The 13,926-nt window shown below is 40.6% G+C and overlaps 1 protein-coding gene across 2 annotated transcripts; it reads left to right on the top strand.

The window, feature by feature from the left end:
• Positions 1-9: 9 nt before the first annotated feature.
• ankrd52b (ankyrin repeat domain 52b) lies at positions 10-13,755 on the top strand. Of its 2 annotated transcripts, XM_040204093.2 has the most exons (29): positions 301-496; positions 1,222-1,251; positions 1,502-1,585; positions 1,944-2,022; positions 2,215-2,285; positions 2,382-2,582; positions 3,179-3,266; positions 4,445-4,587; positions 5,300-5,512; positions 5,636-5,714; positions 5,869-5,983; positions 6,184-6,266; positions 6,397-6,499; positions 6,672-6,743; positions 6,828-6,968; positions 7,101-7,154; positions 7,237-7,348; positions 7,437-7,508; positions 7,624-7,825; positions 8,496-8,583; positions 8,836-8,953; positions 9,064-9,283; positions 9,593-9,680; positions 9,773-9,856; positions 10,101-10,246; positions 10,492-10,574; positions 10,939-11,021; positions 11,330-11,421; positions 11,520-13,755. In XM_040204093.2, the coding sequence occupies exons 1-29, from the start codon at positions 470-472 to the stop codon at positions 11,708-11,710; spliced, it is 3,162 nt and encodes a 1,053-aa protein (XP_040060027.1). In that variant the 5' UTR covers positions 301-469; the 3' UTR covers positions 11,711-13,755. The 2 variants fall into 2 exon arrangements, with proteins under 2 accessions (XP_040060028.1, XP_040060027.1); XM_040204094.2 differs by lacking the exon at positions 1,222-1,251 and having other exon boundaries at positions 10-496.
• Positions 13,756-13,926: the final 171 nt, after the last annotated feature.

Raw genomic sequence — 13,926 nt, 5'->3', positions numbered from 1 at the left:
GATGACGATGAAGATACTAATAGTACTATGTCCAGTTAAATAATGTATACCAGCTGAGGTAGCGGTACATTCAACCACTGCCTCTAACCATATAATTAATTTAGGTTAATTCCGTTTGCCATGCCCAAAACCTGTCCGATGGAAGACGGGTCAAACTTTTTAAATTAATACAAGGCATGTAACATCTCATGGCATGTCATTAGGTTCACAATAAAGTATTATCTGGATGTATTTATCTAATAAACATATTACAACCTAAACCCATGCAAATATTTGGAAACGTAAAATGAGTCCAAATCACGTTTCTTTAACGTCCCTCGCGATATTCCGCCTGCTGTGGCGTATGGCGACTAGACATCACATATCAGGAGCTAACTAAGCTAACGCTAGGCTAACTAGCTGCTACAGGGTGACATGTAGTCAACTTTATACTCAGTTTCAATGAGGGAGCTTCCAGAGTGATTGGGACATGGAGTTAAGGAAAATGAAGGACCAGGTAGTAAATAAAACTTCACGTTTGAACTCACTGTACTTTTTAATACTGCAAACAACCGGCTGATCGTGTTTAGTGACATGTCGAGCAAACTTTGCTACGAGGCTAACGTTGATGTTGGAAATTAGCCACGCTAGAGTAGGAGTTTACTTTCACGTTCGGTGTTTCGTTTTTGTAATTCACCAAGCGTTCGTCTCGTCGGAGTCATCGGGATCCCTGGTACATGACGTCCAAACTTTTTGATCGTTACATGGATCTTATTCGTATGCTTAACGTTAAATGTGAAAGACAGGTCTTGCCTGGTCGTTAAACCATTGTCTATATATGCGTAAAAAGTGAAGGCTATGTGCATGATTCAAACAAGTAACGTTCTTTAGTCAAATACATGTTCATTTAACAAAAATGGTCTAAGATGTACATGGTGTCCTTATCTTTGCTGAAGCAGATTGGATCATTACAATCAAAACATATTTCAAAAGACAATATGGTATAATTGACCATTTTCCTCCAAATGCACAGAGAAGAAATGTCGTCATTTTGTCACATTCGTCTCGTTCCTCAATGTCAGAGGAACGAGACAAATCGTCACATGAGTGCTGCTCAGAGGTGCACAGGATACGTATCAGGTTGAATGTGCACCCAGATAGAAAGATGTTTTCTCTTGAGTTGCTTCTTCCGTTTGTAATTTGCATGTCTTCTGAAAGTCGTTGAATAATCCTTAATTTTAGGTGACCCGGCCAGGATTCCTGCAGTCAAAGGTAACGTGATCATATTCAGCACGATCAAACAACGGGGAAGTTAACATTATGAAGTTATCAGATATATTTCCCTTACACCCTTTACCTTGGCATGTAACAATTTATTTCTGGATCCCAGTTTAAGGCATGAATGTATTTATGACCCCAGTGGGCTTTAACATGTTTGCTACTGAAGGCTGTTCAGTTTGATGAGACTTTAATAATTCATTGTGCAAACATGTCTGTTTTGCTTGTCCCACCTCTCTTTCAGTCTCCATTGGTCCAGGCTATATTCAGCCGAAATGCAGAAGAAGTGACATTTTTGTTAAACTCTAATGAAGATGTCAATTCACTGGTAAGATTACACCCTCCCCCACCCCCCCCCCCCACACACACACACCCCTCCCCCGTAACGTTTTGGAGTTTTTGAAAGTTCTGGTATCAAATTTGCATGCAGTTTATTTTCTGATGTTTATTGAGCTTGTGCAAATGGTTCCGCTGTGCATCTCTGATGTAGACTGATCACTAGGCTTCCTGGGCCTTCGGCACAGCTTCTCTGTAATTCCATGCTTTTCGGTTACTGCTCATTAATGAAGCAAAAAAGGTTGCAATTGCGCATTAGCTGCGATCTGGCGATGTCACAAAAACATCTTGAATGTAGTGCAATATTAAAATGATACAATAAAGGAACATTTGTTTTTCTTTCCTCTCAGGACCAAGACCAAAGCACGCCACTTCATGCTGCTGCTTATTTGGGTGATGTTCACACTATGGACCTGCTTATTACTTCAGGTAGAAAACCCCATTTATTTAACTTTTGAAAATATGTCAAATTAAGTGTAAAGCTTATCAACTACATACACCTGAGTGTTTTTGTTGAAACCAGCCTCACTGGTAATCATAACAGAGTCAATCAAATGCAGAAAAACTGAATGTTACCCGAACACTCAAAAATGAATAATTCGCTCTGCTTTCGCTCTGCAGGTGCGACTGTCAACGCCAAGGACCAGAGTTTGCTGACTCCTTTACATCGAGCAGCTGCCTCTCGCAATGAAGTATGCTACGACCTCAAAACCCAGTTAGTGAAAGGACTTAACCAGATTGTACATTTTTGAGTCTTTGAATTTTTGAATTTTATATTTTTCCCTCAGAAAGCCGTTGAGCTTCTACTATTGCACAGAGCAAAGGTCAACACACAGGACAAGTACAGGCATACACCTTTACACATGGCAGCTGCAAAGTGGGCCACAGGCTGCGCTAAAGCTCTGATACCACACGTGTGCAGTCTGGATGTTGCTGACAAGTCAGGGAGGACACCACTGCATCATGCAGCACACAGCGGTTACGGAGAGGTAAAATCATTAATGGTTTTGAAGATTTGCTTCAGGGAGGTGAATGATGTCCGAGGGAAGTTAACTTGTTTTTTCCAGATTTTGCAGCATTGTGGAAAAAGGCCTTTGCTTAATAACATATTAACAAACTTTCACACAATATTTAAAATGGTAAATGGACTGTACTTGTATAGCGCTTTTCTAGTCTTCCGACCACTCAAAGCGCTTTAACACTACATGACATCATTCACCCATTCACACCCATTCATACACTGATGACAGGAGAACCATACACAGTGACACCTGCCATCAGTAACTACCATTCATACACTGTAGTCGCAGCTACAGGAGCAATGTTGGGTTAAGTGTCTTGCCCAAGGACACAACGACATGCGGGTTAGCCGGGCCTGGGATCGAACCCACAACCCTCTGATTGGAGGATGACCGTGCTCCCCACTCACCCACAGTCGCCCCGGTTTACTGTTTTGTGGAGCGAAACTATAACTACAGACCTGTTTTTGTCACTTTGTTTTCAAGCCAAAATGTCTATTATTGTTATTGATAGAAATGAAATTAGCTGATAGACACACTGGTTGACCTACTAATTATTTTTACAGATGGTACACTTGCTCCTCAGCAAAGGTGCCAATGTGAATGCCAAAGATGAGAACGAAAGGCAGGCAATCCACTGGGCTGCATACCTGGGTGAGTCGCGCCATCATTTTGAGAAACAAAAATGTTCTATTACTTTTTACCCAGAATAAAAAAATTTGATTGTGTGACTGTAAGAAAATAAATATCTCTTAATTAGCATACAAAAACAAACTACAAACTACTACGTCAGAGGTTTTTGCCTTTTATTTAATAACTATATGACATACCATTTTAATACATTCATAGGATAATGTTGTCAAAATTATTATTTTTTTTCCAGAAAACACGTCAAATAAAATGTTAATTCCCGGACAAACAAAAATAAAATATTGATTTGTGTTCACGGGGAATGTTATTGCTGTCTGATATAATTTTCACCAATTTAAATTCTGATACATAATATTAATCCCGATTTACAAACCGAGGGCTACAACCAACGATTATTTCTATTTTTGATTACCGGTAGTGTATAGATTTCATCGATTTGGCTGGCACGGTGGTGTGGTAGTTAGCACCGTCGCTTCACAGCAAGAAGGTCCTGGGTTCGACTCCACCCAGTGGCATTTCTGTGTGGAGTCTGCATGTTCTCCCCGGGTACTCCGGCTTCCTCCCACAGTCTAAAGACATGCACTGGGGATCAGGTTGATTGGTGACTCTATATTGCCCGTAGGTGTGTGGATGTGTCTCTGTGTTAGCCCTGCGATTGGCTGGCAACCAATCCAACCCTGTCTCTGGTCCAAAGTAATTATCCAACACCCCCGCGACCCTGTGTGCAGGATAAGCTGTTTGAAGATGGATGAGTTCTTTGGTCTATAAAATGTTGACCTGAGTTTTCCCCCCACAACTAAACATGTTTTTTACGCTGCAGAGGAGTAAAGAAACCAGCTCGAATTGAAAAAACTAAAATAAGAAAATTGTATTATTTTGAAATACTCCAATTAATTAAATCTCTGAATTGGTACTGTAATGGTTGGCAACTATTTAATTAGTCGTTGCAGCTCTAAAATTTAAACATACAGCATTTTTTGACATTAAGCCTTTACATTTCTGCGAACTATTTAAGTTGGTATCAACATTGACAAGAAAAGGTCAGTCTTAACAACGTCAATCTGTTGAATAACAATTTCTGTGTACACTAACTGTCTGCGAACCCGCCTACAGAGAGTTTGGTGTGCTCTGATGTACTTCCATGGCAGGGACTTGGAGTAAATGTTAAGCTCTTCTTTCAGGACATGTGGAGGTTCTGAAGCTGCTCGTGTCACACGGTGCCGACGTGATGTGCAAAGACAAACGTGGCTACACTCCGCTCCATGCTGCAGCAGTCAGTGGACAGTTGGAGGTGGTCAAATATCTCTTGAGACTGATGGTCGAGGTAAAGGAGCTGAGTCACATCACTATATTACATTACATGTCATGTAGCTGACGTTTTTATCGAAAGCGACTTACAATAAGGGATACAAACTCAGAAGAGCAAGAAACAAGAAAGTGCAATTCCCTCAAATAAGCCAATTTACAATTTGCTTTAGATAAGTGGCATTATAAGTACAAGTTAAGTGCTACAATTTGTTAGTCTTTTAGTCGAGGTAGAGTCTGAAGAGGTGTCTTGCGGCAGAAGATGTGACGGCTCTCTGCTGTCCTGGTGTCATCAGAGAGCTCGTTCCACCATTTCGGAGCAATATTACATCCTAATAAATGATTACGGCTGTCATGTCTTTTCTGTAATGTTTGTTCTGCTGCAAGGGGTTTCGAGATTATCTGTATACAATTGTAAAGAAACATCCTTCTTAATTACAAAAACACAGCCGTCTGTAGTTATACGTGGTTTGATATGAGATTCAGTCTACATAACATGGTGTCCTGCAGAGACTTGTTTTCATGTTGATCCTGGATCATGCCACTAATCATTTTGCAGCCTCATCAGTAATTCGCTTTCGGGCGATGTTACCAACATCTGGTCACTACTGCAGCAAATTGAAGTTTACAAATCTCCCTTTGGACACGCAACAGATTTCCAACCAGACCCAAATTCTATATAATAAACTTCAGCGTATGCTCATCGATTGTTTTCCTCCTCCGTCCCTCAGATTGACGAACCTAACATTTTTGGGAACACAGCGCTGCACATGGCCTGTCACACGGGGCAGGATGCTGTGGCCACCGAGCTGGTGAACTGTGGTGCCAACATCAATCAGCCCAATTGCCACGGCAGCATGCCACTGCACCTGTCGGCCGCCTCCTCCAGCGGGGTGCTGTGTCTCGAGCTGCTCATCAACAACGGTGCCGATATCAATGTTCAGGTAAAAAGCTTGCTTTTATTGAGTGGATTTGTAAAGACCCAACAATAATGAATGCACTGATTTATCATAATTACGGTCATTATTTTATCAAAATGGGTTTTTGCTTTTTTCTCTATTTAACAGAATAAAGAAGGGAAGAGCCCTCTGCATATTGCTGCTATGTACGGGCGCTTCACAGGCTCACAGATTCTTATCCAAAATGGTAGCGTATTTACACTATCCCCGTCATCGTCTTGTAAGATGTGATTGATTCTGAAATAGTGACATTGTGTCCTCCCAGTATATTCTGACTATACCCCAAAGCTATCAGAGCACATCCTCAATTCACATCTTGTCTCTTCTCCCTTTGGACACAGGGGTTGAGATTGACTGTGCTGATATGTTTGGAAACACTCCTCTTCATGTTGCGGCCAGATACGGTCAAGAGTTGCTGATCAGCACTCTGCTGACTAACGGTGCTGATAAGAACAGGTAAGACCGGCCAAACCTTTTTCAGACGCTTCGCAAGAGAATACCATCATTACTCCTACAGGCAGACTCCATTCCTATTTATGGTCTTGTAATATTCTGCTTCCTCTTGACAAAATATGAACATCCAAATATTGCAATTTCATGCAAAAACGATTTCCACCTCGTCACACACTAAATGATCTTTGTAATGATCTCTAAAGACAGGGCATTCATGGGATGCTTCCACTGCATTTGGCGGCACTCCACGGATTTCCAGACTGTTGTCGGAAGTTACTATCCAATGGTAAGTGTCTGTTTGAGGCATCTCACTGTGGCCCTCAATTTGTCTTTGTCCATTGGATTAAATTTGAATAAATGACCAATTTAAGATATTTTCACTTAACAAAGCGTTGTGGTTTGTTGTGTGTGTTTAGGCCAGTTTTACGTCATGCCGTCTCGGCTTCCATCAGCTGGGGATGATATAAACATTTTAGACGACCAGGGGAGGACCTGTCTGCATGCAGCTGCCTCTGGAGGGTAAACACACACACACTGTTTTGGTTGTCATAAAATCAGTTCTATAAATCATCATTTTTGGGAATTATTCTAAACAATAAATGATACATTATAAATATTTCCCCCAGCATTTTGAAAATATTACTTGTTCCAATGTTGTTTTTTCTACACTAATCACTTCCTCTCCTGACAGAAATGTTGATTGTCTCAACCTGCTGTTGAATAGTGCCGCTTCGGAACTGGATGCCAAAGATCATTTGGGAAGGTAAGTGCAGAATACCTTGAAAAAGACTTCAACCCTTTTTTGCTGTTATCCGATGTCACAGCTGTTTGCTGTTGCACCTTGCAGATCCTCTTTGCACTATGCTGCAGCTAACGGGAACAGCCAGTGCACAATCTCCCTGGTGAGAGCCGGCGCCGAGGTCAATGAGCTGGATCTGACGGGCTGCAGCCCTCTGCACTACGCCGCTGCTTCACACACCTTTTGTGGGTGAGAGAGAGCGAGAGACCGAGCAAGTTTACTGTCATTTTAGTTTCTTGCTCATTTTACTCTGACACATCCTGAAAATGTTACATGTTTGTTTCAATGTTTGTTGTGTTCACTGTTTCCTTTTCCCTGAAGGGAAACAAACTCTGAGCCCAATCACTGTGATGAAAAGCAACAGGAAGCCTCACTGTAAGACAATCATTGATTCTTCTTAGTAGAAGAAAAAATAAAACCCAGACGAGATTCTAAATTTTGTGCTTTGTGTATTCAGGTGTTTAGACTTTTTACTTGATAATGGAGCAAACCCGACTCTGAAGAACAGTAAGGGTTACAGTGCTGTCCACTACGCAGCAGCTTACGGGAACAAACAGCACCTGGAACTGGTCAGTGGTATATTTTGATATCTTTTGATCTTTTTAAATCAATTACAGGACAATGCCCGGTTTTACCCTTTTTTCTTCACTCTTGCAGCTTCTCGAGATCTCGTTCAACTGTCTTGAAGAGGTGGAAAGTAATATTCCAGTCAGTCCTTTGCACTTAGCTGTGAGTAGCCCATGATGGCAATTATAACACTCAAGACTTGCCTTTTACTTGCAGATCACATTCTCACAATCCTATGACTCTCATGTTCATTTGATTATTCATTCTGCTATTCCAGGCTTATTATGGTCACTGTGAGGCACTGTGCTTGCTTTGTGAGACACTAGTGAGTCTGGATGTGCGGGATATTGAGGGCAGAACCGCCCTCCACCTGGCTGCCCAGAGAGGTTTTGCCACCTGTGTGGAGGTGCTGCTGAAGCACAATGCCTCCTACACGCTGAAAGAGCAAAAGCGCAAGTGGACGGCTCTCCATGCTGCAGGTGGGTGTGCGTTGAAGAAACAATATATATGTTCAAAACATTGGTGCTCACGTACCATGCTGTGAATGGATCGGGTCCAGCTTACATCCAGGACATGGTCAAACCCTACATCCCAACCCGCACTCTCCGCTCTGCATCTGCAAAACTACTCGTCCCTCCCTCACTGAGAGCAAAACACTCGACTAGGTCTCGACTCTTCGCTGTCCTTGCGCCGAAATGGTGGAACGAGCTCTCTGAAGACATCAGGACCGCAGAGAGCCTTCACATCTTCCGCCGCAAACTAAAGACACACCTCTTCAGACTCTACCTCGACTAAAGACTAACAAATTGTAGCACTTAAGTTGTACTTGTAACGTCACTCATCTATAGCAAATTGTAAATTGGCTTATTTGAGGAAATTGCACTTTCTTGTTTCTTGTTCTCCTGAGTTTGTACCCTATGGTTGAATGCACTTATTGTACGTCGCTTTGGATAAAAGCGTCAGCTAAATGACATGTAATGTAATATGTGTTTAGTGCGCTGTATTTTTGATTGACATTGATCTTGAGAATGAAGCATAATGTTTAATGGTTGAAGAGTTCTTCATTTTAAAATTATTTTAGCACTTTACCATCCATGTAACTGGTATTTTTTTATTTAATTTTCCTTTTACCGTTTTCCTGCTGTACAGCTGCTGAGGGCCAAATCGACTGCCTGCTGTTATTGGTCAGTGGGGAACAAAGTTCTGACATCATCGACAGTCCAGACACTCAGGGACAGTGAGTCACATGAAGTTTTACCTTCATATTGTGCTGAACAGCATAATTGTGTCTTTTTTGACTATGAATTATGAATATTTCATTGTTTGGTGTAATTGGATTCTAAAGTTATATTGTATACTTTTTTTTCCTAGAAGCTGCAGACATGCCTGTCGGTCTCCAAACCCACCGCGAATCACACCAATTAAGATTTTTTATTGGTCTTCCAATTAGTCAACTGTTCCTCCTCCGTTTTGTTTTTGTCGAGTGCAGGACGGCTCTCATGCTGGCATCGCTGGGACGTCACACCGACTGTGTCCACATCCTGTTGGAGAAAGGAGCAAAGGCAGATGCTGCTGACAAAAAGGGCTTCACTGCACTACACCGAGCTGTAAGGGAACTACTTGTTCCATGTGACTTTTTAAGGTCACTTCAGTGTTAAAGACAATATGTCCCTTTTCATAGAATCTGAATGTCTGTATGTTTTTCCTACTGCTGCAGGGTATTTTGGACAGTGAGCACTGTGTATCTGCTCTATTGGAACATGGGGCCTCAGCTCTTTGTAGAGATTCTTGGGGAAGAACCCCGCTGCACCTCGTAGCGTCGCGTGGGCACACAAAGCTACTTGGAACTTTGCTAAAGGCTGCTATGAAAGCTGACCCTCTAGACTCCATATTGGACTTCAGCGGCTACACACCCACCCACTGGGCCGCCCACCACGGTGAGACCTCAGTGCAGATAATACTTATACAGTGATAAAAACATGTATGATGGATTTTCTTTTAGCTCCCAGATGCCCTTTAGAAAACCTCTCGTGTTGGTACTGCATCATGGTCTGGCAGATCTTCCCGCTGCATGTAGGCCGTATGGAGGCATCAGTATTACATTGAATCTGTTTCATAACCAGTTAAAAGTTAATTGTAGTAACATTAAACACATGCCTGTCTTGTTGATCAATTGCATGTTGACATTGTATTGCATCAAAGATTTGAATAATAATAATTTTTGCATTTGTGTCCTGTGTATTTAGGGCATGAAGGATGTTTACACATTTTACTTGAAAACAAACCCTTTAGCAACCAGGAGGGAAATCGCTTTACTGCATTGCACTGTGCTCTGTGAGTACTGTTGTCAAGTCTATACATACATTTGTTAATTATATATTGAAAACAATACATGTAATTCTTTGTATGTCCTCTGTCCTCTACAGAGTTAATGGACATGATGTTGCTGCTGGACTTCTGGTTAAGACTGCGGGTCCAAAACTTGTTAACATTAGTGATGCCAAAGGAAGGTGGGTTCTGCTCTGCATACGCATACCTATGTATTATGATTGGTTGTACATATCCAATTTAATATCTTATATCCGTTAATTTGATCCACAAAATTATAGTGTATGACATGTAACTTATAGTATTAATAACTTATTTGCTCCAAACCCCATTTTGGTACCTTGAAATAATAAGGAAACACATTTCCTAGCTTACAGAAAGATGTTAGTTGAGTTACATTTCCATGTGTATGTTGTGTGAGTGCAGGACAGCGCTGCATGCAGCTGCTTATTCAGGCAATGTCCGTGGGCTCCAGCTGGTCCTGGCCCATGGAGCGCAAGTCAATGCTGTGGATCATTGTGGATGCTCTGCTTTGATGGTTGCTGCTGACAGTGGACAGACGCTGGCTGTTGGTATGTGATTGAAATCCATGTGGCCAGTGTCTTTAAAATGTGTCATTCTTATCTACAGCTGGGAAAACCTTAAAACACGTCGGAACCACTTGTTTTCTGCACGAGATACTAAACAATCCCCCACTTTTAATGGTAACCTGTAATACACTGTATAAGTTCCCTCTAGCACCTCTTAAAAGTTGATAATGGTTGAAATCTGAAGGTACTTGTGTGTTGTGAAAGGTGTCTTATGTTCTGCATTTTAGAGTTCCTGCTCCACAAAGTGAAGCCTGACCTGACCCTGGTGGATGTCAATAATAACACTGCCCTTCACATAGCCTGCAGCAAGGTCACACATCATACACAATTGCATGTACTTTATCAATGAAGTGGCACAGTAATTACATATGTATATTAACAGTCATTTATAAACTCTCAGCTACGGTGTTAACCTTTCAAAATATATTTATTGTCTTTTCAAAACTAACAAATTTTTATTTCACACTGCCTAATGTAACCCTGCAACTGCCGGAACTGTAGGAAAAGTAGTATTGCTGTGCCACAACATTTCATGGTCTACATTTTAAAAAGCAAAGCAAATTAGGGCAAAGATTTTATTACATTTTCAGCCACAACTTATTACATTACCAGGACGTTTTCTTTTAGCAAAAACGTGCTTTAGTAATAATATAATAATGTGTTTTTCTCTGCAGGGTCATGAGATGTGTGCCTTGTTGATCCTCGGCGAGATCAGCAACTGCTCCCTCATAAATGCGACCAACAGCGCCCTCCAAATGTGAGTTTTTCAAAAGGGCTTGCTGTCCATGCCCTTAATGAAGAATACAAACCAGTGAAAACTGATTTAAAAAAGGAATTGCATAGTAATGATGCTGTTGAATGTGACGTTATATGATGACGTTATTACAGAATGTCAATAGTAGGTTTTCTACCTTAACATGGCGTCTTGATGTAGATGAGAATGTTTACCATATTTAGAGTATCGACAGCCTGCCATGGACCCCAGTAATACTGTATAATATTTTATCTATAAAACTGTTTTTTCATATCTGGGTTATAAAAGAGCTACCTTTCTCCGCCATGCAGGCCCCTTCACATTGCAGCAAGAAAAGGCCTGTCAACTGTAGTGCAAGTGTTATTGAGCAGAGGAGCTGCAGTCATGGCTGTAGATGAGGAGGGTAAGCTGGAATAACCATACTTTTATGAAACAATACCAAAAGTGCCGAAAGCGGTTCCTGAGGGGCACTGTAGGACACTTCTTCCCTGTTCTCTGCAGGCCACACTCCGGCTCTGGCATGCGCCCCGAACAAGAAAGTGGCAGACTGCCTGGCGCTGATCCTCTCCACCATGAAGCCTTTCCCACCCAGAGAGGCCGGCGCTGCTACGGCCTCCCACTTCAACCCCATCCTGAAGAAGTACGGCATTGCAGCCCCCTGCGGGTCCAGCGGTAACCTTTGTCACGCCTAAGTCAAGGTGCCGCACTCAAGGGCTGCCCGCATGGGTGTTTGACAGAGTGAAATTTCATCCCATTGCAGCCCAAAGTGTCCACACAGAACCACGCATACAAGTGTTCATGAACATGTGTGTGTCATGCATTTCTTCTTCTCTCACGTGTGGTGACATTTAAACATGTGTCATATGCATCTCCATGTGGTCATGCCCCAGTAGCATTGATTGCTTCTTTTAAATGTAGTCCTACACACTACTAATATTAACAGGCCCCTTGGATTATCTTCTCCATGATGAGTGGAGCTTAGCACACATATTTATGCTAACCATTGTAAAGGAAGTTGGAACATGCGCACACTAGACAAGCCTCTCTACTTGAAGCCTGTCCACTGTCAGTGTTTTGGCTTGATTTCTCATTTACCGACAAAGCCTGAAATGATCCATGTTTGTCTCCAGCTGATGCAAGAGCATGAACCCTCGGATGATCGAGTGTTTGTTTTTCATATACGTGTGTCCGCATTTTGCGTAATGGAAATCGCTTCTTAACACAGTTGTTTTAAGAGAACGGGTGCTTTAAACCGTATATGCAATTAATAAGACTATTTTTCTATACTGTCAAGAAGCTGACGGTTCACTGATATAAATAACCTCATTACTCAAAATCTGATCATCATTTAAAATGTGTCACATTTCAGTTCAGTAACGTCACAAGCACGTGCATAGCAGTAGTTATACCGTTTACAGAGTCTAGTGTATATATATGAAAATGGAGCTAACATTTTATGTGTATTATCCAAAATTATTGAGAATCAACCTCAGGTCACCACATACTGTACTGTGGGTGCAATAAAAAGTACATTTTGAGCTACATGTTCCATGACAAATACATTACAGAGCGTATCATGTTTCTGTTATATGAGCCAGAGAATAAAACAAACAACTGAAAGGTCAAATAAATGGAATATTTATGTTGTTATGAAGAGTTTCCAAGCACAGTCTTTAAAAAGTCTTTATCTTTTCACTGAATCTGAAACTAAAGTTTAATTTTGTGTTAATAGACTGATTATTATTCATCTTAATCATTCAGACCACAGCACAAGTTTCAATAGCCCAAGCTAGTGTATTTCAATTTCTTGTTTTTTCTGAACCACAGTCTAAAACCAAAGATATTTAAACTGCAAATGGTTAAGAAAGTGAATCCAGGAAATATCAATTAGTTAAATGTAAATGATTAAATTGTTAATTAATTTTCAGTAGATCAAGTCAATTCATTGTTTCCGTGCCACTTTTTACTTTTTTTAATTGCTGTAATGTTGTCCGTGTGCAATGAAATGAAACATCAAACTCCTCAAATCTGATACCTGTAACCATATATGTGAAACCCTATGAACTGAAAGCATTGTGTGTCTAGTAAACTTGTGACATTCTATGATTGAGAAACGACAAACTTGAGACGCTCACGTGTTTTTTAACCAGTTTTTCACTTCAACGAATTAGCACAATGGTACAAAGAGGTTTCTGCATCTCTTGCTTTAAATATCGTGTTTTTAGGAATTGAGATTTGCACTAAATGTTTATCTTTTTACAATCTGAAAATTGTATTCACACACAGACTGACATTTTCCCCTTTTGTTAATTGATTTTTCAAGAGTAATACCTGCTATCATCTTAAAATGGCTTTAAGCTATTTGCACTCTTGAGAAAAGTTTACATTTTACGGTAAGATGTCCTTCTTAGTTTTATGCAAATATATATATATATATATATATATACAATTTTTAAGTGTATTTTACAACTTTTAACTTTAAACGTACCAATAAATGCTAAAATCTAAGTCAGTTTGAGTGTTCTTGTTTCACTCGGAGGAAGTAATTTGGGAAAAAACTACTTTCATTGACTTTTTTTAGATATTGTTTGTCTTTAGAAGTGCTCTGTTGCAGCTTTTCATGTGAACAAACCTTCCTCTGAATATTTCAGGATGTAACTCCCAACTTGAAAACAATGTTATTGAGTTGTAAATGGCCTTCATATGATACAAAACCAATAAATCACTACAATGAAAATATTTTATTTAGTAATTTATTTCTATTTTATTTGCATAGGCAATATTTTTATCAGAAGCAGCACTACACTCAGTTACCTGACATCTGAACAAGACTGTCCTGTAGCTGTACTATTTTAAAATACCTGAAAAAAATTGCAGCAGTTAACTTCACAGTTGAGTTTGTCTGATT

The sequence above is a fragment of the Gasterosteus aculeatus genome, chromosome 17, assembly GCF_964276395.1.
Source record: "Gasterosteus aculeatus chromosome 17, fGasAcu3.hap1.1, whole genome shotgun sequence".
Classification (NCBI taxonomy): Eukaryota; Metazoa; Chordata; class Actinopteri; order Perciformes; family Gasterosteidae; genus Gasterosteus; species Gasterosteus aculeatus.
Note: the sequence above shows the minus strand (reverse complement) of the source record. Positions and strands in the feature narration are given on the sequence as shown.

What these genes read in the sequence shown, in the direction of transcription:
- ankrd52b (XM_040204093.2), top strand. Translation starts at nt 470, where the DNA reads ATGGAGTTAAGGAAAATGAAGGACCAG. An exon ending in CAGCTGCCTCTCGCAATGAA is followed by an intron (nt 2,286 to 2,381) that starts GTATGCTACGAC and finishes TTTTTCCCTCAG; the next exon opens with AAAGCCGTTGAGCTTCTACT. An exon ending in ACCAACAGCGCCCTCCAAAT is followed by an intron (nt 11,022 to 11,329) that starts GTGAGTTTTTCA and finishes TCCGCCATGCAG; the next exon opens with GCCCCTTCACATTGCAGCAA.